The sequence below is a fragment of the Podarcis gaigeae genome (genome assembly GCF_964106915.1).
Source record: "Podarcis gaigeae genome assembly, chromosome: 6".
Taxonomy (NCBI): Eukaryota; Metazoa; Chordata; class Lepidosauria; order Squamata; family Lacertidae; genus Podarcis; species Podarcis gaigeae.
Window position 1 is genome coordinate 69,452,941 of NC_139682.1, and position 24,576 is coordinate 69,477,516.

General features: G+C 44.5%; 2 protein-coding genes across 7 annotated transcripts in view; one reads left to right on the plus strand and one right to left on the minus strand.

The window, feature by feature from the left end:
* The window catches only part of DNAI3 (dynein axonemal intermediate chain 3), a 71,214-nt gene that overhangs the window by 9,093 nt on the left and 37,545 nt on the right, over window positions 1–24,576 (plus strand). Inside the window, exons 1-2 of one of the 3 annotated variants that reach the window (XM_083743325.1) lie at window positions 7,455–7,673; window positions 16,431–16,533. The exons of the other annotated variants lie outside the window; for them this stretch is intronic. The gene's annotated coding sequence lies outside the window, so the exon portion shown is untranslated. Of the gene's footprint in view, window positions 1–7,454; window positions 7,674–16,430; window positions 16,534–24,576 lie in introns of those variants that run through there. 3 annotated transcript variants of the gene reach the window in all.
* On the minus strand, window positions 616–24,562 carry MCOLN3 (mucolipin TRP cation channel 3). Of its 4 annotated transcripts, none has more exons than XM_083743437.1 (14): window positions 24,367–24,562; window positions 19,774–20,006; window positions 17,553–17,720; window positions 13,765–13,918; window positions 12,218–12,302; window positions 12,037–12,133; window positions 10,237–10,336; window positions 8,734–8,846; window positions 8,476–8,625; window positions 7,255–7,356; window positions 6,999–7,121; window positions 5,946–6,152; window positions 3,865–3,995; window positions 616–1,199 (listed from the first exon to the last, which is right to left on the minus strand). In XM_083743437.1, exons 2-14 carry the CDS (start codon window positions 20,002–20,004, stop codon window positions 1,193–1,195), a joined length of 1,668 nt encoding a protein of 555 aa, XP_083599563.1. In that variant the 5' UTR covers window positions 20,005–20,006; window positions 24,367–24,562; the 3' UTR covers window positions 616–1,192. The 4 variants fall into 4 exon arrangements, with proteins under 4 accessions (XP_083599563.1, XP_083599562.1, XP_083599564.1 ...); XM_083743436.1 differs by lacking the exon at window positions 24,367–24,562 and adding an exon at window positions 24,214–24,354; XM_083743438.1 differs by lacking the exon at window positions 24,367–24,562 and adding an exon at window positions 23,056–23,097.

A 24,576-nucleotide genomic window follows, 5' to 3' on the forward strand; every position in this document is an offset into this window, starting at 1 on the left:
TGCACTTGTTTAATATAAAGGCTTGAAAAATTACACTACATTTGCAATGAAATGTGTTCACATCTCTGACCACCTTGTTTCGTGTTAATGGATGTGAAACACAGGAATGTCCCTCCTTCTTTCGAGCAAGTGTCAATCCTGGCCTCTTTGTCCACTTAAATCAAAATAATGGCAGAGAACACCAGCCACTAAGACTTTGTTTACACCACATTGAAGAAACCTGAACATCTGTGTAGCAAATTAGAAAGATTTTTATGTGGTTTCATCAACTAAGTTGATCAAACTCCTTTTTCAGAAGGATGGAAATCCCATTTTCCAGCTACTGTTCCTGCTAAGTGCTATCAGTTCATTTGAGTGTTTGAGAGGAACTGCCTCCTTCCTGTAAGTAGGACCCTTGGGGGGGCATCTACCAGCAGAGATTGGGGACCTGTAGCCCTCCAGATGTTGCAGGACTATAATTGGAGGGCCACATGTTCTCCAGTCCTGCCATAAAAGGAGGCAAATTCTATCTGCATGATTTCTGGTGGAGTATATAATACTCTGCCTTGCCAACCCAGTTCTCACTGTCATTGGTTTAATCTATTTGTCTAGCCAAAGACTACAGCAGTTTCCAGTGCTCTTGTTCTAGAAAAAGAAGTGCCAGAACTCACCGTGAACACCTCCCTTGTTCTCACAGAATGGCAACAGCACCCACCTGAGAGGTGCTGGAACTGAGGTCCTGTGAGTTCCCTCTGAAAAAGGCCCTCCTGAAGCCCATTAGGTTTTTATAAGTTTTGATAGTCTCTGCACCCTCACTTTGGCCCTGATCCCTTGGCAGCATCAAGAAGGCCACTGCCTCAACTTATAATGCAGATGTGTACACAGAACTAAAACAAACAAAGCAGTTTTGAAAAACAACTAGTGTCCTTAATCATTAGTGGACAGTATTCACACATGGTGCCTATAGGACTAAGATAGTAATATACCTATATTCAACAATGCTTCTAAACCCAGGCAATTCTGCTTTGATTTTTGCTGAAGTTCTAATGAATGCACTAGGAAGTAATTAAAGTTAGCTAATCTTGCAAGGACCTTCGTGGGTGTTTCGTGCCTTGTGTACAGGAATTTTCTCTTTGATGGTTCAGTTAAGTATCTGTAATGAGAGCGCCGTCCAGGAATCTCCAAATATATTCAAGAATTCTTGCTATTCTCATTAAGACCTTGAAAACGGGGGAGGGATCAAGATTAGTTCCTTGGAACACAACTAATGGAACAACTAAAACTATAGCATAGTTACCTGGAAATAAAGTCTCAGTGAACTCAATATTTATTTCTAAGTAAACTTGCTGTATTGGGACGCGGGTGGTGCTGTGGGTTAAACAACAGAGCCTAGGGCTTACCGATCAGAAGGTCAGCGGTTTGAATCCCTGCGACGGGGTGAGCTCCTGTTGTTCGGTCCCTGCTCCTGCCAACCTAGCATTTCGAAAGCACGCAGTGCAAGTAGATAAATAGGTACTGCTCCGGCGGGAAGGTAAACAGCGTTTCCGTGCACTGCTCCGGTTCGCCAGAAGCGGCTTAGTCATGCTGGCTACATGACCCAGAAGCTGTACGCCAGCTCCCTCGGCCAGTAAAGCGAAATGAGTGCCACAACCCCAGAGTCGTCTGCAACTGGACCTAATGGTCAGGGGTCCCTTTACCTTTAAACTTGCTGTAGGGTTGTACTGCATGTCTGATAATTGAATTGATTGTGCATGTAAGCAGTTTCGGCTGAGCTTGGTGTGCTCAAAACACCGTATCATTTGGTTTCATGAAGCAATACTTCTTGTTTTGTGTGAAAGACATTATGTGTACTGCATTTTACGGGCAAGATCACATTTCTAGTTCCTGCCAAAAGAGTACAGTGGTACATGCTGTGGCCCATTGTTATGGCCCTGCATTAAAACCCTTCTCACAACATGTTTCTTCTTAATGCATCGTCTGGATCCCTCATGAACGTGCCTTAAGTTTGGGGTCATCAATGTGGTACCCTCCACTCCTTTCTTTTGATACCTACCAATCCCAATTTTTGGATTTTAAAAAATTTACCTCAGGCTACCTTGCTGGAAGGGACGCGGGTGGCACTGTGGGTTAAACCACAGAGCCTAGGACTTGCCGATCAGAAGGTCGGCGGTTCGAATCCCCGCAACGGGATGAGCTCCTGTTGCTCGGTCCCTGCTCCTGCCAACCTAGCAGTTCGAAAGCATGTCAAAGTGCAAGTAGATAAGTAGGTACCACTCCGGTGGGAAGGTAAATGGCGTTTCCGTGTGCTGCTCTGGTTCGCCAGAAGCTGCTTAGTCATGCTGGCTACATGACCCGGAAGCTGTATGCCAGCTCCCTCGGCCAATAAAGCAAGATGAGCGCCACAACTCCAGAGTGGCCAGGACTGGACCTAATGGTCAGGGGTCCCTTTACCTTTGCCTTCCTGGAAAGCTCAGATTTCCAGTGGCACCCCCTTTCCAATTTGTTTTCCCCTGGATGCCTCTTGGCCCCACACAGGCCCAGAGATATTCCAAGAACATGACGCAGGCAGGGCGATTTGCTGCCCTGTTTGTTGGCAGCCCCAGTTGCCTTTGAAATGGGGGTGAGGAGTGAAATGTTGTTGTGCTGCAACTCCCAACATCACTGAACTATTGACCAGCACCGGGGAGGGCAACCTGCCACTCAGGGCACATTTCCCCATTCACACACCCATACCTCATTCTGGGCCTGCATACCCTGATGCAACTGGGAGACTTTCGCTTTCCAGATGCCCATGAATCCTATCCTGCTCAATGGTTAATTTTTTGCTACTCTCAGATATGCTGCTTTAATGCAAATCTGTGTGAATATAGGTATAAATGACTATGGAGCGTGTGTTATGCATTTCTACCTAAACCTGGTGTCATTTGGAGCTGCCCAAAGCACATTTCTGGATGGTTTTTAAATCCACAGGCCCTTATAGCTATACTAAATCTGCCCGGTGGGGGGGGGGGGTATCACATTTAATAACATATCAGGCAAATGCAATAGTTCAGGCATAGGCCTGATGTTTGGGGACTACAACTCCCATCATCCCTAGCTAACAGAACTCAGTGGTCAGGGATGATGGGAGTTGTAGTCCCAAAACATCTGGAGGGCTGAGTTTGCCTATGCCTGCAGTAGTTTGTATTCAAATAGAACTAAGTGCATCTTTGCAGAGGGTGTTTAATACAGAGTGGCTCAATGCTTATTTTGGAGTATAGAGTAATACAGGCACTCCCCCCACCTCCATATGTTTGACTCGTGCATGACCACGCATACACACGGCACCGGGAAATAATTCAATTCATACCCAGAAATGGTAGGAGAGAGTGTGAAAGTCCTTGTGGCTCACAGAGACACCCTCCCCAGAGCCCAAAGAGTACATCAGTGTGGGTGGAGGAAGCTTATGAAAAGACAGGCGGCACAGTGGGGCTTTGTTTACACTGCTTAGCCGCCCCAGCTAGCAGCTGGCGTGCAGGGGAGTGCAGCAGCAGAAGCTGTTTTCCTGAATGCCCCCCAGCCTCCTGCTAACACCAGAGCTTCAATTCTAGTTGTGGATATTTTTGGATACAGTATTTTTTTGTTGTGGATTGAAGAGAGAGCGGCAGGGAGGGCTTTTAGAGGGTGCTTCCCCACTTCACGCAGGTTCATTTATGTGCATGGGGCCCCGGAATGTAAGTGGGGAGTTGCCTGTCTAAACTTCAGTTCTGTAATCTGGCAACTGCCAAATTGGAAACTGTAGCAACCAGTTCAGTTTTGCATAATTGGGGTGGAGCAGTGAGCACAAGCTAGCAGTGATACTTTCTGGAAACAACTCTCCGTATGGGTTTGCATTTAGTTACTAACCTTTTACAGCAGCAGAAGATTGTTACAGGGCCTTCGTCTTCTAACCTGTACCTCCCAGAGTTTGGTAGATCTTTGCACTGTGCTACGAATGCACGGAGCTCTGTCTCTGGAAAGCCTTCTTGCTGGTAGTGCTTAAAAAAAAAGCGTTGTTGTTAGCATCAATGCACAGAATCTCAAACAAACCACTGTACGCAAATCAATGGAGAGATGTAATTTTAATTGTTATTCAGCATACCATTTCACCTGTGGTTTTTTTTAAAAGGGGGGGTTGGAGTGCTGTGGGTGGACTTGCTGGGTAGAAAATTTGGGCTAGGAGAGAAGGATAAAGTGGTTTATTTTATTATAAAATATTTTTATATACCTGTCATGTAAACGTGCAAAATGCACTTTCTTCAAACCATGGGAGACGAATCTTCAAAGTATGAAGGAAAATCATATTCTTGCTAATGCTTTCCCACCTCCCCACAAAACTCCCAAAACAGGCTAGAGATTAGGGCAGCACATGCACAGTGCCTTGATGCTTGCCTTAAAAAAATCTGCTGGTACTAATTCTCAGCTGCAGACTCCAAGGTCTTTCTTTAATGTCTGATGCAGATAGATGCTGGAGATGTAATGCTGAAAATGCATTGCATATGATGCAGGTGTGTCCAGTGATATTTTCCTTTGGGTCTGAAGTTACTGTTGGCATTAATTTTGTCCTGGAGAAATCCTAGATATTTGCAGTGTCCACGTACTTTTAAATTATATTCCCGTGGTATGGGAACCAACAGCAGGACAACAAAAGTGTATCTAGCAAAACCTTCTGGTTGCTGGGACTTCAAGCGTTTGGGAAACCCAAAATCTACTATGCAATTCTCCAAGCACCTCACTGCAATTGTTGCATTGGAATGTATTCCCTATAAACATCGAATTCATTTGGATATCTATTGGGACGTTTGGATGTCATAGAAACATATATGTTTAAACTGGGGCTGATTTATTTGGTTGCCCTTGACTGCTTTATGTGAGTTGGTGTTTTCTTCTACGTCTTCTCTTTTTCTTTCTCAACTCCAACGGTAGCAGATGAGGATTTGTATTGAAGTATTTACATTTTTAAATGGCAAGTTTAATTAATAAAGAAAAGAAATACAAATTCTCAGCTGATAAAGAGCTGGAGAAGTCTGAAGTGAAACAGGTGGCCTGCCATCTACTTCCCTTCAAACCTAGAGCCTAAAGTGGAAAAGAATGGGGCTCCTTCCTTCCACAAGAGACCAGCTGCGAACCTTTTTGCTGAAACAAGATGTTTTGGCTCAAGCAGCCAGACTGCAGCAGTTGTCCCCAGGGCTGGCCCCCTCTATAGCAGTGGAGAAGTTTAAGGGAGAAGTTTCTTAATAACTGGGGAGTGGGAGAAAAACATTAACATTGGTTCCCTACAAGGAAATAATAATAATAATAAAATAATAATAATAATAATAATAATAATAATAATAATACATAATACATAATACATAATACATAATATTTTATTTATACCCCACCCATCTGACTCGGTTTCCCCAGCCACTCTGGGTGGCTCCCAACAGAATATTAAAAACATGATACAACATCAAACATTAAAAACTTCCCTAAACAGGCCTGTCTTCAGATGTCTTCTAAAAGTCAGATAGTTGTTTATTTCCTTGACATCTGGTGGGAGGGCATTTCACAGGGTGGGCGCTACTACCGAGAAGGCCCTTTGCCTGGTTCCCTGTAGCTTCACTTCTCGCAGTGAGGGAACTGCCAGAAGGCCCTTGGAGCTGGACCTCAGCATCCGGGCAGAACGATGGGGGTGGAGATGCTCCTTCAAGTATACTGAGCTGAGGCCATTTAGGGCTTTAAAGGTCAGTACCAACACTTTGAATTGTGCTCGGAAACCTACTGGGAGCCAATGTAGGCCTTTCAGGACTGGTGTTATATGGCCGCTCCCCGTCACCAGTCTAGCTGCTACATTCTGGATTAATTGTAGTTTCCGGGTCACCTTCAAAGGTGACATAGAGCACATTGTAGTAGTCCAAGAGGGAGGTAACTGGAGCATGCATCACTCTGGAAAGGTTCACACATACCTTAACTGTTTCATAGGTGTCTGTAATGAGGGCAATGAAGAGACTCAGAACCATGTAGATAAAAAGGCTAATGAAAGAGTAGAGGTAGATTCGACTGAACAGCCAAACCAAGTAGCTTTTCTGCTGCATCTTTGCAAAAGTAGCAAACATGTCGTCTCCGTTTATCAACGAAAAGAGACATTCAGAAACCATGTTCAAGGAACGGAACTGGAAGAGAGGAACCAGAACAAAACAAAAAAAGATTGGTGTTTGTTTTTGACAGATTAGTGAAGCAAGTTCAAACAAACATGTTATATACCTTATTGGGGATGTGTGGGTCCCAGCCACACATAGTGTACAGTAAATACAGTGGTACCTCGGGTTACAGACGTTTCTGGTTACAGACACTACAGGTTACAGACTCTGCTAACCCAGAAATAGTACCTCGGGTTAAGAACTTCACTTCAGAATGAGAAGAGAAATTGCGCAGCAGCGGTAGCAGGAGGTTCCATTAGCTAAAGTGGTGCTTCAGGTTAAGAACAGTTTCAGGTTAAGAACGGACCTCTGGAACGAATTAAGTCCTTAACCCAAGGTACCACTATAGTAGATCATTTGGACAATACTTTAATACTATCTCCGTATACAGGGCCATACATGGGAATGGACAGGCAAAACTGGAGTCCCAATCAGAGGTAAATTGGGTGTTGTGGGCATAATCTAATTTTGTGCAGACTGCCACTCGTGCAACAGAACTCCTCTCCTTTTCCGGTGTGCCTCCAAAATATGTTACAGAGAGTCCTCCAACTCTTCACAGCAGATTCTGAGGCTGCACACAAGGCTGCAGGGGAGAGGAGAGGACAGTGAAGTCTTGTTACACAAGCTGAATGCGATTCTTCTTCTACACAGACAGCTTTGGAAACTACTCTGTGTTTGGGGCATGCTGCCCTAAATAAAATCCACGGGTGGCTTTTTCATCTCCCTCAGTAGGTATGGTTTTTTATGGGGCAGAAGGAGCTAAATAAATTTATATGCAAGGCTTAAACAAACAAACAAACAACCCCTAGATTGCAATACCTTGACGTGATATGGGCCCAGCACAATCCAGCCGCAGAAACAATAGCCCAGATAAATCATAGCAGCACAACAACAAAATCGGATGACGTTGGGCAAAGCCGCACGTAGTGTCAAAATAAGCAGCTGCAGAAAACAAAACAAAAAGCAAAACAATCCAGTGTTGCCGATCAGACTTCAGCCCTGCATTCAGTACAGCTAGATAGCAACAGGAAACAAAATAAATGCCAACAGCATGGAGGTCCTAGGTAATCCTTACATTGTACTTCTGAAAGAAGCCTAGGTAGCGAATCACTCCAAGCCACACGAGCATGGTGGAGGTTCCCAAGAGGATGCTGCAGACATCGTAGCTTGTTAGACTCTGTACGAAACAGAATTTTGGAACGTTATTAGCTGTTTTGTATAACTACCCAGATTAGGTATAATAGCATTGAATCTTAGTCACATTATGGTGGTGATTGGGAGGATGGGAGCAAGGTAGATCTGGATCACAACCTGCCTCCTTATCAAACACCTGTCTTGGTGAGATGTAGCATTTGATAAGATACGTGGACTGCATTTTGTACAAGCTGTCCTAGATAAAACCCTCTCTATTCACTATAAGACAGGAGGCACCCCAGACTTGCCAGACAAAAATCAGGGGGAAACATCAACTACTTTTGCAGCAATAGCAGACAGGTAAGGCCATTCTTTTCCTGAGGGGTGTCACTATGACCCAGGTGAACAAGGATCCTCCAGAGGCTCAAGGTGCACTGGAGAGATAAGTAGAGATGCTTTTAGATCAGGGTTCCCCAGCTGTTTTTTGTACAACTCCCATCATCCCTAGCAAGCAGGACCAGTGGTCAGGGATGTTGGGAACTGTAGTCCAAAAACAGCTGGAGACCCAACTTTGGGGAACCCTGTTTTAGATGAAATTAGTATTTGGAAAGTGGTTTGTATTAGAACATTAATTTAATATACATGCACAACTGATGATATTCCTCCACGTGCCCAGAGATGCTTCTGGCTCCCACTTCATACATTAAACTATGGAACTCACTCCTACAGGAGCCAGCAATGGCCTCCAAGCTGGACGGCTTTAAAAGTGGATTAGACAGATTCATGGATTAGACAGATAAATGGCTACTAGCTATGGCATCTGCCTCCACAGTTATAGAAGCAGCAATGCTTCTGAATACCATCTACTAGAATCTGGTCAGCCTCAATGTAAGAACAGGATGCTGGTCTTGATGGGCCATTGGCCTGTCCAGCAGCATCTTCTTATCTTCACAACATGAATGGGGGGGAAAGCAGGCAAAAAATATTTAGGCAGCAATCCCTAGACCTACAAAGCTGGGAGTATGCCCCATTGAACTTAAGACTTATTTCTGAACTGACATGTATAGGATTGCTGTTAACCTAGGATGCCAAGAAATTAAAGGCCAGTTGAAGAGCAGGGGAAACATTTGTTTCCTGTTCAGCATAAAAGCCTGCTACCTACCTTAGCCTGTATCTCCATCTTCAGCGTAGAACCAATTAGTGTTAGAACATCACTAACTATGATCATGATATACCAGCCATTCACAAATTCCATCTGATCCGTGAAAGAGACTTCTTTCTTATAGTGTTGTTGGAAGAAAGATACAAATTCCTGAGAGAGGGGACACAGACATAGAGGGAAAAAGGGGAGGAATTATTATATGAGAAGCTGCAAACGACAATACACTGGGAAGTGCTGTCCAGCAAACCCTAAACTCACCCTCTGCAGACGAACTCCTTTAATCACAGATCGTGTGCAGAGAACCAGGGATGCTAGACATGTCAATATGACAAAGGCGTCAAAGATCATCATGTAGTGCGTGTTCTTCTGTACTGGAAGAGAAAGAGGGGGAAAACCCTAACAAACTTGTAGGTAATTGTCATTCCCTCCTCCACCCCATTCTCATTCACACCAGTACGTTTGTGTAGGTCAGAGTAGTATCTTACAAACGTAGACTTGCCATGGAAGGATATAATGATATTTGGAATTCATTTTTATAAATACCATATTAGGCTAAGGGCTAATAACTACAATAACGTTTCATTTTATTTTATTTTTGTAATGTATACAATTTCCTTTTCATTTTTTGTCCTTTTTCTTTTCTTTTCTTTTGAAATTCATTTTTATTAGATTTTGCAAACAAACAAAAAAAGTTTATAACAATTCCAAATACATATCCATTTAAAGAGATTTCTCTCTTGTGACTTCCCCCCAGCCCTTCCATGGGTTCTAATGTGAACATTTTCAGCTACATATTATTTCCTAATCTATATTTTGTATTCATCCATATTATGCATAATACCTGTTACATTACAAGTAATATTAAAATCCTGCTAATGTTTTCATCTGCTTACAGTGGTCTCCTAAGTAAGTTATAAATTTTTCCCATTCTTTTAAAGAGTTTTTGTCCTCTTGGTGCCTGAGCTTTCCAGTCAGCTTTGCCATTTCGGCTAGTCCATCAGCTTAGTTTGCCATTCCTCTCTGGCAGGGACTCTTTCTTCCTTCAATCTCTGGGCTGGTAGCATCTGTGCAGCTATTGTCACATACATAAATATTTTGTTTTCTACATGGGTACTATTCATTTTTGTGTTTTATCTTACTCTGTGCACTTGTAATTATGTACTTTTTATTTTTCAGTAAAGTGTGCATATTCTCTCTCTCTCTCAAACACACACACACACACACACACACACACACACACAGTGTGTGTGTTTGTGTATAAAAGCCAGACACACCTTTATTGAGGTCTTGGACTTCAGCCCCAAAGCCAATGGCAATAATTTTTTATTTTAAGAGAGTGTTAAATGTCATCTTGCTAAATATGCCTTCCTTCTCCTTCTCAACAATAACACCAACAATATCCATAAACTGCTTATCTTTAAAAAGTGCTAAATGAAAAGTAGCCCTTAGCAATGATGCTAAGTGAGAAGTCGATTTCCTATTGGGAGACTTGTCCTCAGTGGAGATGAGGTTTCTATTTTTCGTTAATATTTGGATCATGGTGCAACTTCGGTTGGCCAAGCAATTCTACTAGTCAAAGTTTTCAGCGAACTTGAGGGAACATGCTCATGAATATGAAACCTTCAAGGAAACAGTCAAAGCCGATACAGGGTGGAATTCATCCTTTCCCACCTGTTGCACTGATTGAATATGCATTTTTTAAAAGACCTGGACATTGAAGAAGATGAGACAAGAAACCTTGAATATGAGATTTTTACTTACGTGATCCAGAAACATGCCAGTCTTTACATTCCTTGATGGCAATATCGTTGTCTAGGCTAATTTTGATTCTCCCACTGTGTGCTTTGTTATCAAAGACTATCTGTGGGGTCAGAGACAAAAAAGCAGTTATCTATTTGGAGAGAAAGCTCTGAAGCCATATATCATACTGACGTGCCGTTGAGACAGGCTGGATCTGACAAACATTCTTCTAGCAAGACACATCAGATTGAAACGTCTTATGATTCCCAATTGTTTGCTCGAAAGCAGTTAAATGGAAGCAAGGATGAATAGTTGGCTGCAAGCAGAATTTGAAACACAACGGACAAACACAATGTTTTGCAACTTTTCATGCCATTCCCAGCATTAGAGAGCTTTCCACGGAGATACTACACACCACTCCTGGGGTAATAGCATTCACTTTTAGAAGATAAGCAAGTATCTAACACAGAGATAACCAACACGTAGTGTCTGCCAGATGTTGTTTGATTATAGCTCCTGTTGGCCCCAGCTAACACGGCTCATGGTCAGAAGTGATGGGAGATGGGCCACGTCTGGAGAGTGCCACCTTGGCTATTCCTGGTTTAGCTATAACTGCTGCACCATGATAGCCAAAATTATATTCTTGAAAAGAGGCCTGGAGTTGGCGCCTGGAATCCTTGGGCAGCTGCAATGCCCATAACGGATGATTGACCCGGAATCTTCTTTTTCAAAAATCTCTTCTGTGCTTCAGTTGACACCAGGCAACTAGGCTTGGAAGCCACCATTTTAATTTCCCACAGTGCCTTGGCAAAACCTCAGCTAGTGGGAGGAATTAAAACAGCAGCTCATTGTCTAGCAATGGTTGAAGTGCTGCTGTCCAACACCACCAAGTTGGCCTGCCAGGACCCAACATATAAGTGGTCCCCCCTCACCCCCCCCAGTACTTCTGCAAGGATGCCCTTAGCCCACTGATGAAATCTTTGAAGTCAAAATGGCTGAACTGCCTCAAGGAAAATGGGGCTTCGGTGCTCTGCGCATCTTCTCAACATCTCCCTTGGCTATTGTCACTTTGTCCATGCCTCTGTCGGCATCCTTCGGATCATGCCCTTCCAGCCATGACAATCCCCCGATCCCTGGTGCGACATAAATCAGCGACTCAGACTTCAAAAGTCTGACCACGCTATATTAGCAGAGCATACTGTGCAAACAGAACAGGCATGAGGCTTGTGGAAGCATACTAACAGCTAAAGATTCATTAAATCAGGACAAAGAAAACATGTCGTCTCCCTTTCTTCTCCTCAGAGAGACAGTGAAAAGCAAAAGCTATACACACAATGGAAGTTCCCAGCAACTGTGCTGGTATGTAAACAGACATGTGACATGCAACAGTTCCATGTCTGCAACTAAAGGTGGAATGGAATTTTCCAACATCCTCATCCTCCATATACTCCACTGGCAAAATCCAAGTTGTAATGGAAAAGGAAACATGAATTTATACTTCATAAACTGGATATCCCTGAAGTGCAAGTCTATACACTTTACCTATGTTCCATATGCCTTAATATTGTTTAGTAAGTATTTGCAAATGGTGAACCAAACTATTGATGTTAAAATAACAGAAATGATCCCTGCCACATGACTTGGCATCTGGTGCCCCTTGCAAGGGATAGCTTCAGCCCCATGATTTGCTAGGCCCTTTCTGCCTCGTACGTCTTCTTGAAGCTTTGAGTTCACCATACCCCTTCTCCAAGCTGCCCTTTGGAAAAACTGGTTGGGGCCCTACAGCAAATGGGAACATTTCAACCTGAAGCCTGTACTTACTGTCAGAGTGAAATCATAGCAATCTGGTAGTTCGTGGTGACGGACTGTCTGGAGATTGATAGCCTTCAGTTTGAATGTGAGCTGCAGAGTCACAAGTCTAGAAGAAGAGTTTGGGGATTTTATTTCACCATTACTAACAACAACATGCGAGTGCACCAGCAACCGAGAACTCCCGCCTCACCTATGGAAGTCTAGAGTGAAGTTGAAAACGCTCTTCCCCAGTGTCCTGTTTTCCAAAGGCAGCATGGGTTCCACATAAAAGCATTCTGTGAGGAAAAAACAAGACAGATTTTGTGGGAAGTACTCTGCATCTCGCAAGGCAAAGAAGAGTCTAGATCAGTGTTTCCCAAGGAATTGGTGGTGGATTACAGGAAAAAAAGGCGGACATTCAGCCCTTGTATATCAACGGGGAACGGGTGGAGAGGGTGGCGGAATTCAGGTTTTTGGGAGTGACTATCGATCAGGGCATGACTTGGAGCGCAAATACCACTGCTCTGGTGAAGAAGGCCCAGCAGAGAATTTATTTCCTCAGACTTTTAAAGAAGAACAATCTGAGTGAGAGACTGCTGGTGTCCTTCTACCGAGGCTCCATAGAGAGCATTCTCACATACTGTATTTGTGCCTGGTTCTCCAGCTGTACAGCTAGGAAGAGGAAGGTGCTCCAGAAGGTCATAACCACAGCCCAAAGGATTATTGGTCATCCCCTCCCATCTTTGGAAGAACTGTACGGTTCCCGTTGTCTTAGGAAAGCAAACAATATCCTGCAGGATGCATCTCACCCGGGACACAGTCTGTTTGTACTACTGCCTTCTGGCAGGAGATACAGAAACATCAAGTCAAGGACAAATAGACTGAAAAATAGTTTCTATCCAAGAGCTGTGGCCTTTTTAAATGCAGTAACTCGATAGTGTGACCTGGGAGTTTGATGGGTGTGGGTGTGGGTGGAATGTGGTTTGTTTGGTTGTTGTTGTTGTGTTGCTTTGTTGTTTTTAAGGGATGGCATCCAATTTCGTTGCACTTGTGCAATGTTGCACTTGTGTAATGACAATAAAGAATCTATCTATCTATCTATCTATCTAAACTTGGGTTCCCAGCTGTTTTGTGACTACAAATCCCATCATCCTTAGCTAGCAAGACCAGTGGTCAGGGATGATGGGAACTGTAGTCCAAAAGCAGCTGGAAGCCCAGGTTTGGGAAGATCCTGCTGTCCACAAGGGTAGGCATGTTTGATTTGACATGCATTGGGAAGCTCTCCCTTTGATTAAGTTACCCACCATGTACCTTTTTCTCCCTGTACTGTGCCCCAGGAGAAGGAAGAAGGAAGTGGTGGTTTTGATCTTGGTATATGGCCACCCACAACTTCATTGGGCAGTTAAGGATAAGCCCCTCAGTGTCAGGACTGCCGACATCTGTTTTTCAAATGTGGGGCAATGCTGAATCAATGTGAAATGGGCTCTTATTTCAGAATGAACACCAGTTTCTCAATAAATAAATAAAAACCAGGGGAAAACAGCAACACAATGGATCTAGATTATGTATGTGGGCTATATAGGGGGGGGGAGGAAACCAAGTACTTAAGTCTCCATTGATTCTAGAATGAGATGGTGTGTGTACAAACCTCAAGAGTAACAGTTGGTATTGCATATGAGTGATGACAGGAAATTGACCTCTTCCCCACCCCCTTCTCTCTCTCAAACACAAGACTTGAGTAATAAAAATATATATTACCAGTTTCGATTTCTGGATCAATATCAAAAGTGTCATTTCCAGGACAAATGGTTCCTCGCTTGTAGAAGTATTGGCATATGGCCATAGGTGTCTCTTCGGCTCCTTTCTTCTCGTAGGCGTGATTTCCAACAGATATGGTACGCAGCTGTAAATACTAACCCAAAACTGACAGATGGTTAATGAACCCATATGAACCTGCCTGACAATCAAGAGGAAGCTCAGATGGCTCTCTCTCCATCCTGTTGATGCACGATATCAGATAAGCAGCTACTGGAGGCAGGATCATCCCAGTGGTGGTTCCAAATGTGTGTGGAACGTCCTCCCTTTGGAGATACAGTGGTGCCTCGCAAGACGAAATTAATTCGTTCCGCAAGTTTTTTCTTCTTGCGAGTTTTTCGTCCACCGAAGCACGGTTTCCCATAGGAATGCACTGAAAATCAATTAATGCATTCCTATGGAGACCGCCTTCAGACCAGCCTTCAGAAGAGTTCCCGCAGGGCTGCCTAGGCTGCGGATAGCAGCCTGCTGCCCGGCGCGAGGGGCGCTCTGAAGCAGAGCGCCCCTCGCGCGGGGCAGACATCTCCAGCTTGGGGAGCCCTGCAGGACTTCCCCGCAGGGCTCTCCAAGCTGCGGATAGCAGCCTGCTGCCCCGCACGAGGGGCAGACATCCGCAGCTTGGGGAGCCCTGCAGGACTTCCCCGCAGGGCTCTCCAAGCTGCGGATAGGGGCAGCAGGCTGCTATCCGCAGCTTGGAGAGCCCTGCGGGGAACTCCTGCAGGGCTCCCCAAGCTGCGGATGTCTGCCCGGCGTGAGGGGCGCTCTGAAGCAGAGTGCCCCTCACGCGGGGCAGCAGGCTGCTATCCGCAGCCTAGGCAGCCCTGCGGGAACTCTTCTGAAGGCTGGTGGGGGAGAAGGGCTTTTCTTCCGACCGCCAGCCTTCAGAACAGCCTTCTGAATGTTGGCGGTGGGGAGGAAAACCTTCCTCCCACCACAAGCCTTCAGGACAGGTCCTGGAACAGAGGAGAAGGCGCGCTGCGCTTCCTCGCTGTCCCCGGAGATTTCCCTATGGGCTTTCGTCTTGCGAAGCAAACCCATAGGGAAATTTGTCTTGCGAAGCCGCTAAAAATCGGAAAACCCTTTCGTCTTGCGGGTTTTTTGTTTAGTGAGGCATTCGTCTTGCGGGGCATCACTATATTCTGGTCCCCTCTCTTGGTTTTTAGGTGATCAACTGGAGTCTAAGTCTACAAAAGTTTATGCCATAATAACATTGAGGTGCCACTCTTTGCTGGTGTTGCTGCAGCAGACCAGCACAGATCACCTCTCTGGAAATATTATTTAAAATACCTTCGTTTCAACATGCTTTTAATGTTTAATTTTAAATGTGCCGCTTTGAATGCATTTTATGTTATTGGCTGCATTAGGTTTTTGTAACTGTAATTACAAAATAACATTTTCTATTGTCTTGTCTTTGGTGTTTATTCATTTTGTAAACTCTTCTGATTTTCAGAAATAGGTCATCCTCCTGTCAGGTCAAGGGAGCATCTGAGGGCATCCAGATAAATGAGCTATGTTTGGTTTCACTGGGTTTAGTTAAATTTGTATGGACAAAGTCGAGATCGGAATCTGCATTTTATTGAGCTTCTATTTGCCTTCTTCCCTTAAGTAAGCAAAGAACAAGGAATTAGGACAAAGATGAGCAGTTTCTTTGCCCTTTAAGGATTTTTCACGGGGAGTTTCACAACAGAAACCCAAATAGTTGAAAACCAGCAAGTGACTACAAGTGACTCACAAAAAGCACACTTAAGGCATGTACCAATTTGAATGAGACTGTATCTACAGGCTCTTGAACTATGGTAGTTTATAAGTGGGAAGGAGTTTCTGGAATTCTGATTTGGGAATTAAGTTTGGCTCATGAGAATGGTGTTATCTATTAACTATTACTATGCTCAGACGCTGAAGACAAATAACAGGGGTTAGCCTGCCTGTGACCCTGCAGAATTACTACAGAGCTGGCCCTATCATTAGACAGGATGAAGTGATCGCTATAGACAACTATTTTGGGTTTCTTGAAAGGCCAGCAAATGGTTAGGTATTTAATCATTCTTGGATTTTTACAGCCAGAGACAAGGAGGAGCGCTTGGGGGGGGGGTGCCTCAAGAGCCAAAATAACTTGACTGGCCTTATGTATTCTGCACCTAGAATGGCAGCATTTGCTACTCTGCCTCAGGCAGTACAGTCTCTTGGGCCACGTGGAAACAAGATGGGATACAAGGAAATCCTTATATTGTTGCCCTTGCCAAACAGGTAGGTAGCCAGACAAGGACAGAAGCAGGTTCCACATCATTAGCTCCCAAATGTTGTGGTGAGAAAATGGTTTTCAAGCTGCTATCAAAACAAGTACATGTCCCAGATTTGGGCTCAAGTAGACTTCTTCACCTAAGCCCAAGGGTGGGGGACTAGGTCAATCTGGCAGATGGGTTCCTTCATCTTGACACACCCATCCATGAACTAAGCTTAACAGGTGGGTGGGGCCAGTCACCTGACATCACGCCCATTTTTAGCCTACATGGTTTGAAATCAAACTCTGAGGGGCAAAACATTCTGCAATGCATAGACATTCATCTGACTGTCAGCACTTGAGAAGCCTTGTGCAATATGTTTTTCAGGGACCACGGATCAGCCATTATCTGCCCTACACCATACAGCTAACCCAAGTCCTTTTTAGCCATTATCACTTGAGGAGTGAACACTGGTACGGCAGATCTGCAGGTACATTCTTTTGGCCTCACTCTCTGTAGCCATGCAAACTAGGTGAGGGTCCCTACTTCTCTGTAGAATGTGCAAGACACCTCTGCATGATTTTGCTGAAAATGAAGCAAAAAGCTGAATGAGTCATACAGCTCTGGGGCAGGGCTAAAGGTCTCTCTCTGCAGACAACAGCACAGAGATGGAGGAACCTGTGGGGTGCTCTAGATGTTGCTGGGCTCCCAATGCCCATCATCCCAGACCATTAAGCTCTGCTGGCTGAAGGGAGCTAAAGTCCAAGAACACGGGGAGGACTAACAGGTTCCCCATTCCCTGCAGAAGCACCTGAAAATAGTTTTAGTGTTGACTACTTTTGTTGTGCAATTCTGTCTGTACAGAAAGTCTGTATGGTCAGTGTAGTGTTGGACTAGGAGCAATCCAACAGGTTCAAATCTCTACTCATCTATAAAGTTCATTGGGTGACCTTGGGCCACTCAACCCAGCCTGTCTCACAATGTTGTTTTGAGGGTAATGTATGAACAGAACCTTGTATTTTGTCAGTCTTGAGCTCCTTCAAGTAAAAGGTGGGAGAAAGATGTAAATAATAATAATAAATTTTATTTATACCCTGCCCTCCCTGGCCAGAGCCAGGCTCAGGGTGACTAACACCAGTAAAATTACAATAAAAACATAATGGGGGGGCAATTTATTAAAATATGGGTTAAAATACAATTTAAAATGCAACCTCATTTTAATAGTAGCCCATAGATCAAAACCATCAGGGGAGGGAAACATAAGGTCTGAGTCCAAACCAATGGCCAGGTGGAACAGCTCCGTCTTGCAGTCCCTGCGAAAAGATGTCAAGTCCCGCAGGGCCCTAGTCTCTTGTGACAGAGCGTTCCACCTAGTCGGGGAGTAGTTGCTTGGTTTTTTTAAGCCAGCTTTAAATTTCATGGGAAACGGCACCCTTGTAGAATAACCCCAGCTGCTATATTTATTGTATTGTAAATTGCTTCTACATGGCTCGTAGGAAGTGAAGTTACCTGATTTATTGCAAAATAGATCTGATCATAGACATCTATCTGCGTATAAACTGCATAGGTGTCATCCAGTCTGTCCGTGTAGCCTTTCAAGAAGAGATGTTTAAAAGCCACCGTGTTCTCCTCTTTAAATTCCACTACCATTTGGTTGCTTAACCCAAACACTACCAGCTGAAGGCAACCGCACACAAAATGAAAGAAAGAAAAGAGAGCAAAAGTTGTTGTTTTTTATATTCCAAATAATTTCAGCTGGTTAAAAGCTGCATGTTTCTACACAGGCCATTTCTCTGCTGTGTGGACAGCTATGGCTAAGACCATATTTATATTTATCAAATTTATATCCCACCCTTCCTCCCGAAAGATCCCAGGGTAGCAAACACACATCTGTAATTTAAAATAAAAATGTATTTAAAAACAGTGAAAAACATACTTTTGAAAAATGAATCGCAATAAAACAAGTACCGCATTTTTGCTCTATAAGACTCACCAGACCATAAGACGCACCTAGTTTTTGGAGGAGGAAAACAAGAAAAAAAATATTCTGAATCTCAGAAGCCAGAACAACAAGAGGGATCACTGCGCAGCAAAAGCAGCAATCCCTCTTGCTGTTCAGGCTTCTCGGATAGCTGTGCAGCCTGCATTCACTCCATAAGGCGCACACACATTTCCCCTTAATTTTTAGGCGGGAAAAAGTGAGTCTTATAGAGCAAAAAATATTGTAACCAATGATGTGTCTGGATAGGCCCGTCGAAAACGTTTTCAGCAGGCATCTAAAATAATACAATTATGGCACTTTACCATAAACCTGGGATGCGGGTGGTGCTGTGGGTTAAACCACAGAGCCTAGGACTTGCCGATCAGAAGATCAGCGGTTCGAATCCCCACGATGGGTGAGCTCCCATCGCTCGGTCCCTGCTCCTGCCAACCTAGCAGTTTGAAAGCACGTCAAAGTGCAAGTAGATAAATAGGTACTGCTCCGGCGGGAAGGTAAACGGCGTTTCCGTGCACTGCTCTGGTTTGCCAGAAGTGGCTTAATCATGCTGGCCTCATGACCCGGAAGTGGTACGCTGGCTCCCTTGGCCAATAAAGTGAGATGAGCGCCGCAACCCGAGTCATCCATGACTGCACCTAATAGTCAAGGGTCCCTTTACCTTTACCATAAACTTATAAGGGCTGAGTTCAGAAATGCAACCTTATTCTTCTCTTCGGTTCTTAAATTATTCAGCAAAGAAAAAGTTGGCAAGGTAGGAGTATATTCTCAGTTTACTGGGTGTATCCCTCCCTGGTTCCAATCCGTTGTGTTGTGTGTTCAAAGCACATTGCTTCTGCCAGAGAATCCTGAGAACTGCGGTTTGTTGAGGGTGCTGGGAATCTCTGAAGATACAGTCCCTAGGATTCCCTAGGATTCTGTGAGGGGGAAATGTATGGTGTATAGTTGTATACTGTCCACCATGCTTGATGCAACAGCTAGATTAGGAGGCCCAGGGCAGGTCATGTGACAACAAAAGGAAATGTCTAGAGCAGGGTTTCTCACACTTGGGTCTCCATCTGTTTTGGGGCTACACTTCCCATCATCACTGACCACTGGTCCTGCTAGCTAGGGATGATGGGCATTGTAGTCCAAAAGCAGCTGGAGATCCAAGTTTGGGAAACCCTGATCTAGAGGGCTCCGAAAGAACAAGCGGGGGTAGCTCCCACCTCTCACTTTGCTTAGTGGCATAGCTGGGTGTTTATTGGGCCTCCAATATCAGAGGAGTTTATTTTTCTCGCAAACTTTCATAATTTGAAACACTGGAGCCATTTCCATTTTATTTCAAGTTTTGACATTTTCCATTAGTATTAAAAGTAATTCCAGAAATGTATTTCTCAAATGAGTACAGTGGTACCTCAGGTTACATACGCTTCAGGTTACATACGCTTCAGGTTACAGACTCCGCTAACCCAGAAATAATGCTTCAGGTTAAGAACTTTGCTTCAGGATGAGAACAGAAATTGTGCTCCGGCGGCACGGCAGCAGCAGGAGGCCCCATTAGGTAAAGTGGTGCTTCAGGTTAAGAACAGGTTCAGGTTAAGTACGGACCTCCGGAATGAATTAAGTACATAACCCAAGATACCACTGTATCTCAATTCAGTATCAATAGCCTCTTGCAGTCATGTCCAAGCAACATAATACGGTTTGGGGCGTTTCTAAAAGGCAACCTGCAGCTTTCCCATTGTCTCTCACCTGGATAGTAACCATGGCAATTTTCAGAAGTTGTATCCCAAGTTTCCAAGGCTTCCTCCCCCGGGCCCAGAATTTTTCACAGGGGTTCATGAAGAAAAATTTAAGTTTCCTTCTCAGCTGATCTTCCAGAAGCAACTCCTGACACATTGAAGGGCGCCTCTTGTAGCTGTAGACGTTTTCATCATCATGGGAACTGCAGCTGCTTACAACCACCACTTCAGGGTTTTCCATTGCTGGAATGTGCAACCCAGTGATTAAACCAAAGAGACATTAGCAAGCTCAGAATGACTAACAGAAAATATTACACTTGTGGTTAGGAGCATCTCTACTATATGAGCTGGACTATCGTCTCCATGAAGGAAACAGACAATCATAGAGTTGTAGAGTTGGGAGGGACCTTTGAGGGTCATCTGGCCCAACCGCCTGAGGCAGTGGTTCTCAAAGGGTGTGGCAGGAGTAGATGGTGTGGCAGGAAGATTCAAGGACCATCAAAGAAACTTAAACATTTTAGTGTAGCATTGTATCAGAATTTTATTTTATTTTTTAATTTGCAGAATCTGGACAGGTACATTTTCAAAATGAGAGCGAGAACATCAAATGATATTGAGGATAATCCTCGTTTTGACCCTGAACTGCCGTGTTGTGCTGGAGAGTGTTGGAGAGAATGCATTAGCTATTCTGCTGCAGTTCTCCACAACATGGTGTTGTGAACAGGGATTTTCAACTCTTGACAAATATGAAAGATCAGAAGAGAGAAAGCCTTCTTTGTGTTGATGAGGAGATGAGAGTTTGCTTGTCTCAAATTAGACCTAATATAAATGAGATTACCCAGCAAAAGCAAGCTCATGCCTCTCTCATTCAGTTTGAATAGGTACATATGTAATAGGCTCGTTTACAATTATATTTTGGGAATGGTCCCATGTTCTTATGTAGCTGCATTGTTTTTATACTTTCTGGATGTCCCATGATCATATTATAAAGTAGTTGTGTTCTATGTTATATATCAAGCACTGCCAGGAGTTGGTTTCTTTTTGTTTTCCAAAGTATTTCTTATCAATAGGAAGATTTGGTGTGGTACGACCAAATTTTTATTCTGAAACTGTGCCCGAGAAGAAAGAACCACTTTGAGAACCACTGCCCTTAGGAGTGGCACAGCCCAGATGTGTACGGTGTAAAACAGAAACCAGGTATATACACTCATCCCAAGGACCAGCCAACCCATATGATCAGGCTTATTAGGTCATCAACTAAGCACAGCAGGGAAGGGTGAATTAGTTAAGAGTACAGAAAAACTAATTCACACACAGTTCCCATGCTTCACTCACAGAAAGCACTATTTTTAGAGATGAGCAATGGAGGCATTTTCCATAAACACAGTATTTCCACATCTTGGTTTTTTTCTGGTTTTCCTACTAGAGCTTGGATACAATAGAAGACAGATTTCTTAAAAAATAAAAAGCTATGCAAAAAACCACACCCTTGCATATAAATTCTTAATTGGAACTTATCTGTATTTCTTATAATACGGGTCATCAGATCAGAGTGTTCTTTATTTCTTACCCACATACAGTTCCAAGATACGGATTTACTAAATCAGCAATCCGCGGTTCTCCAGCTATTGTGCTCCAGTCATCAGCTTCAGCCAGCATAGACAATCATCAGGGAATGCTAGGAGTTGTAGTCCAGCAACATCTGGAAAGCCTCAGGTTCTCCATCCTTTCACACGGGGTTTCCCAAACATGGGTCTCCAGCTATTCTTGAACTACAAATGCCATCATCCCTAGCTAGCAGGTACAGTGGTCGGGGATGATGGGAACTGTAGTCCAAAAACAACTGGAGACCCAAATTTGGGAAACCTCGCTTTCACTAAATACAAATCGGTATCAAGATAATTATTTGCAGAATGCAGATTCTTTAAAGGTGAGGAAACCAAAGGGAAAGCATCTCTTTACCCCTGAGTTTTAATTTACTAACTTATTTCTCTGACCAGCAATGAGGCTGTCAAACAGGAAGCCTGGTGCCTTCTAGATATTGTTAGGGCTAGGGTGGCCTGTAGTCAGGGATGAAGGAGGTTTCCGTCCAGCAATTTCTGGATGGGCACAGGTTCCCCAACCTTGTAGTAACGGGAAGGAAGGTACTTGGAAGTCTTAGTTGCAACTGTGCAGCTGCTTTAGATTTGAGGTCCCCAGAAAGTAGATTACATCTGGCCAATGGAGAACATCCCCTTTGCTCTACTTGTTACACAAATGTCGTAGAAGTGCTTACAGCTTGACCGATGACATTGCTTCTAGTTCTCTTGCCCCTATCTCTTGCAAGTGGTATGTGAATTATTTAGCGTTTTACCTGCAGCAGTGACCAAAATATGCCAAGAGCCTACAAGCAGGGTGCAGTGCATTCATTTAAGAACAGGTATAGCTCAATCTGAAGGTATGCTTAGAAGTAAATCTGATGGTGCTTTTCCCAAAGGAAATGCACATTGGATGACGGCTTTCAGCAGGGAAGTAATCCCACTAGGGGCCTTAACTTTCAAGTAAACATACATATAATCAAGTTGTTAAAAACATCACAAAACGCTGACCTGATCTCTTTGGGTCATTTAGGCTGCAATTCTATACACATTTACCTGAGAGAGTATGTTCTATTAAACCCAACAGGACTTACTTCTGAGTAGACATGTATAGGGTTACTGTAATTGCCATTATAGAAAACAAGAACAGCTCAATTTTTGAAAGAAAATTCTGCACACGTGAGAAAGCAGCTGCTTTCTACAAAGTAGTGACTTTGATTCACTTTTTGCCAAACCAGGGTCCGTAACTACAGACAAATGCAGCAAAATTCTGCACTAGATAGAAGTCCCTAATTTAGCTCTTTAAAAATATGTTAACATACAACCTGAGCTTGAAAAAACCCACAAGGCTGGCTATGCAGCTGATAAGTGCCAACCTATGTCGACTCTCTTGTCTCCCTCACACACCAATTGATGGAAACAAGGGCATTGCAAGAGTGGCACACATTTACACAGGAATTGATGTTCTGTTCATTTTCACAGCTGATAGCATGACAAGATACACAGCACGGATACATGCAAAAAAATGCTAACTAACAGGAGCATCACACAGAGTCCCTAATGTATCCATAAATGACTGCAATTAAAATTGCCAAATGCGTTGATCAGGAACATTTTCATGTCCAAAGTTTCCACATTTTGTGTTACTGTTTGAACGAGAAACTTTGTCATGGCCACATGGGTAAAATCATCAGGCATTTGGAGTGATTACTCACATTTCTGCAAGGTTACTGGATATACCCATATCAAAGTCCCACCAGTGGCGTAGCGTGGGGGGTGCAGGGGGGACAGCCGCACCAGGTGCAACATCTGGGGGGGCGCGCTCGCACTCGCGAGGGGATCTATGGGGACCCTGCTCCGGGTTAGGGGGCGCAAATTACTTGCCTTGCCCCGGGTGCTGACAACCCACGCTACGCCACTGAGTCCCATATCTACTGATCTAGAGATTGTAGGTGAAGACTTCATCTTCACCATCCCAGCCTCTCTTAGGAAGGAAGCAAGGAAATCAATGGGGCATATTCCCAGATAAGTGTGGTTAGGATTGCAGTCAAACTTTCAAGTATAAGTCATTGTATGGATAAATCAAATTGGTTTGAATCAGATATGTGATTAAATCTGCATAAGCTTACATGACTTAAGAATAGTTTTGAAACAAAGGGGGAAAGCTTGGGTATAAATTATCCAAAATCCATGAATAAAACAAATTGATACTTAACTTGCATTTTTAATTGTCCATTTAATAAGGATCTCCTTTTAATCAGTTGCAAGATGCTGAATCTAATATATTAACCAATTAAAGGTTGCAGCCCCATCTATTTCCAGTGCCACCCCTCATCCCTGAAAATCTGACCAAGCAGGCTATGCCTCTGAACATGCACAAAGTGCCTTTCCCTCTACCAATGAGTTCCCTCCAAAGCACTGGAGAAGAGAAGCAAGGATCCCTGGGGGCATAGAATTGGAAGGTACCCCAAGGGTCATCTAGTCCAACCCCCTGCAAAGCAGGAATCTCAACGAAAGCATCCATTTCCATATACCAACTGATCATGGGAAAGAGATTCATTTAAAAATCCTTGTGCGCGTCCACCTGCCTGTCTGGTGCTCAGCTCCAAAATCCAGCATCTTTGAAGAAGGGCCACAAAACGAAGCAGGGAAGGTCTGTCTCCTCTCCCTGCCCCCACCCCGGTTATATGACCTCCGCGGGATCTTCAACCAGGAGGAGAGCCTTTCCTTGCCTCGGAGAGAAAGCAGGAGCGCCCGGACTGACCTTTGGAGGGACGGCGAGAGAAGCAGCGCATTGGGGCGCCTGAGCCTACCGCGCCTCTCCCTTCCATGCGCTCCCCCCATCCGTGAACCAGCCTCTCCGGGCGACTTACTCATTGAGGCGGCCCCAAGCGCTTACGGACGCCGCCGGCTGAACACGACACCACCAGGGACGCCGAGAGAGAGAGAGAGACTTCCTCGCGCCCGGGCGCAAAGCGACACCTGATGCCCGCGGAGAGGGCAACGCGCCACCGCCGCTCGCTTACCTGCCCGGGAAGGGCGCGCGCATCGCCAGGAGGAGGAGGCGGCCGGCGCCTCAAGGGGAGTCCGCTTTCATCCCTGCTGCTGCCGCGGAGGAGGAGGAGGGGAGCGTCCTCCTCAGCAGGAGGCGGGAGGGCGGCCCCTCACTCCGAGCTGGTGCCGGCGAAGCTGCCCGGGCGCAGGAACTGCAGCGGCGAAGGCGGCGCAGGAGGAGG

Bases quoted from the DNA above. Each gene is read 5' to 3' on its own strand.
- MCOLN3 (XM_083743436.1), bottom strand. The intron at 17,721-19,773 runs GTGAGAGACAAT...GGTTGCCTTCAG, and splicing joins TTGCCATGGTTACTATCCAG to CTGGTAGTGTTTGGGTTAAG. The intron at 7,357-8,475 runs GTAGGTAGCAGG...TGTTTCGTACAG, and splicing joins AGATGGAGATACAGGCTAAG to AGTCTAACAAGCTACGATGT.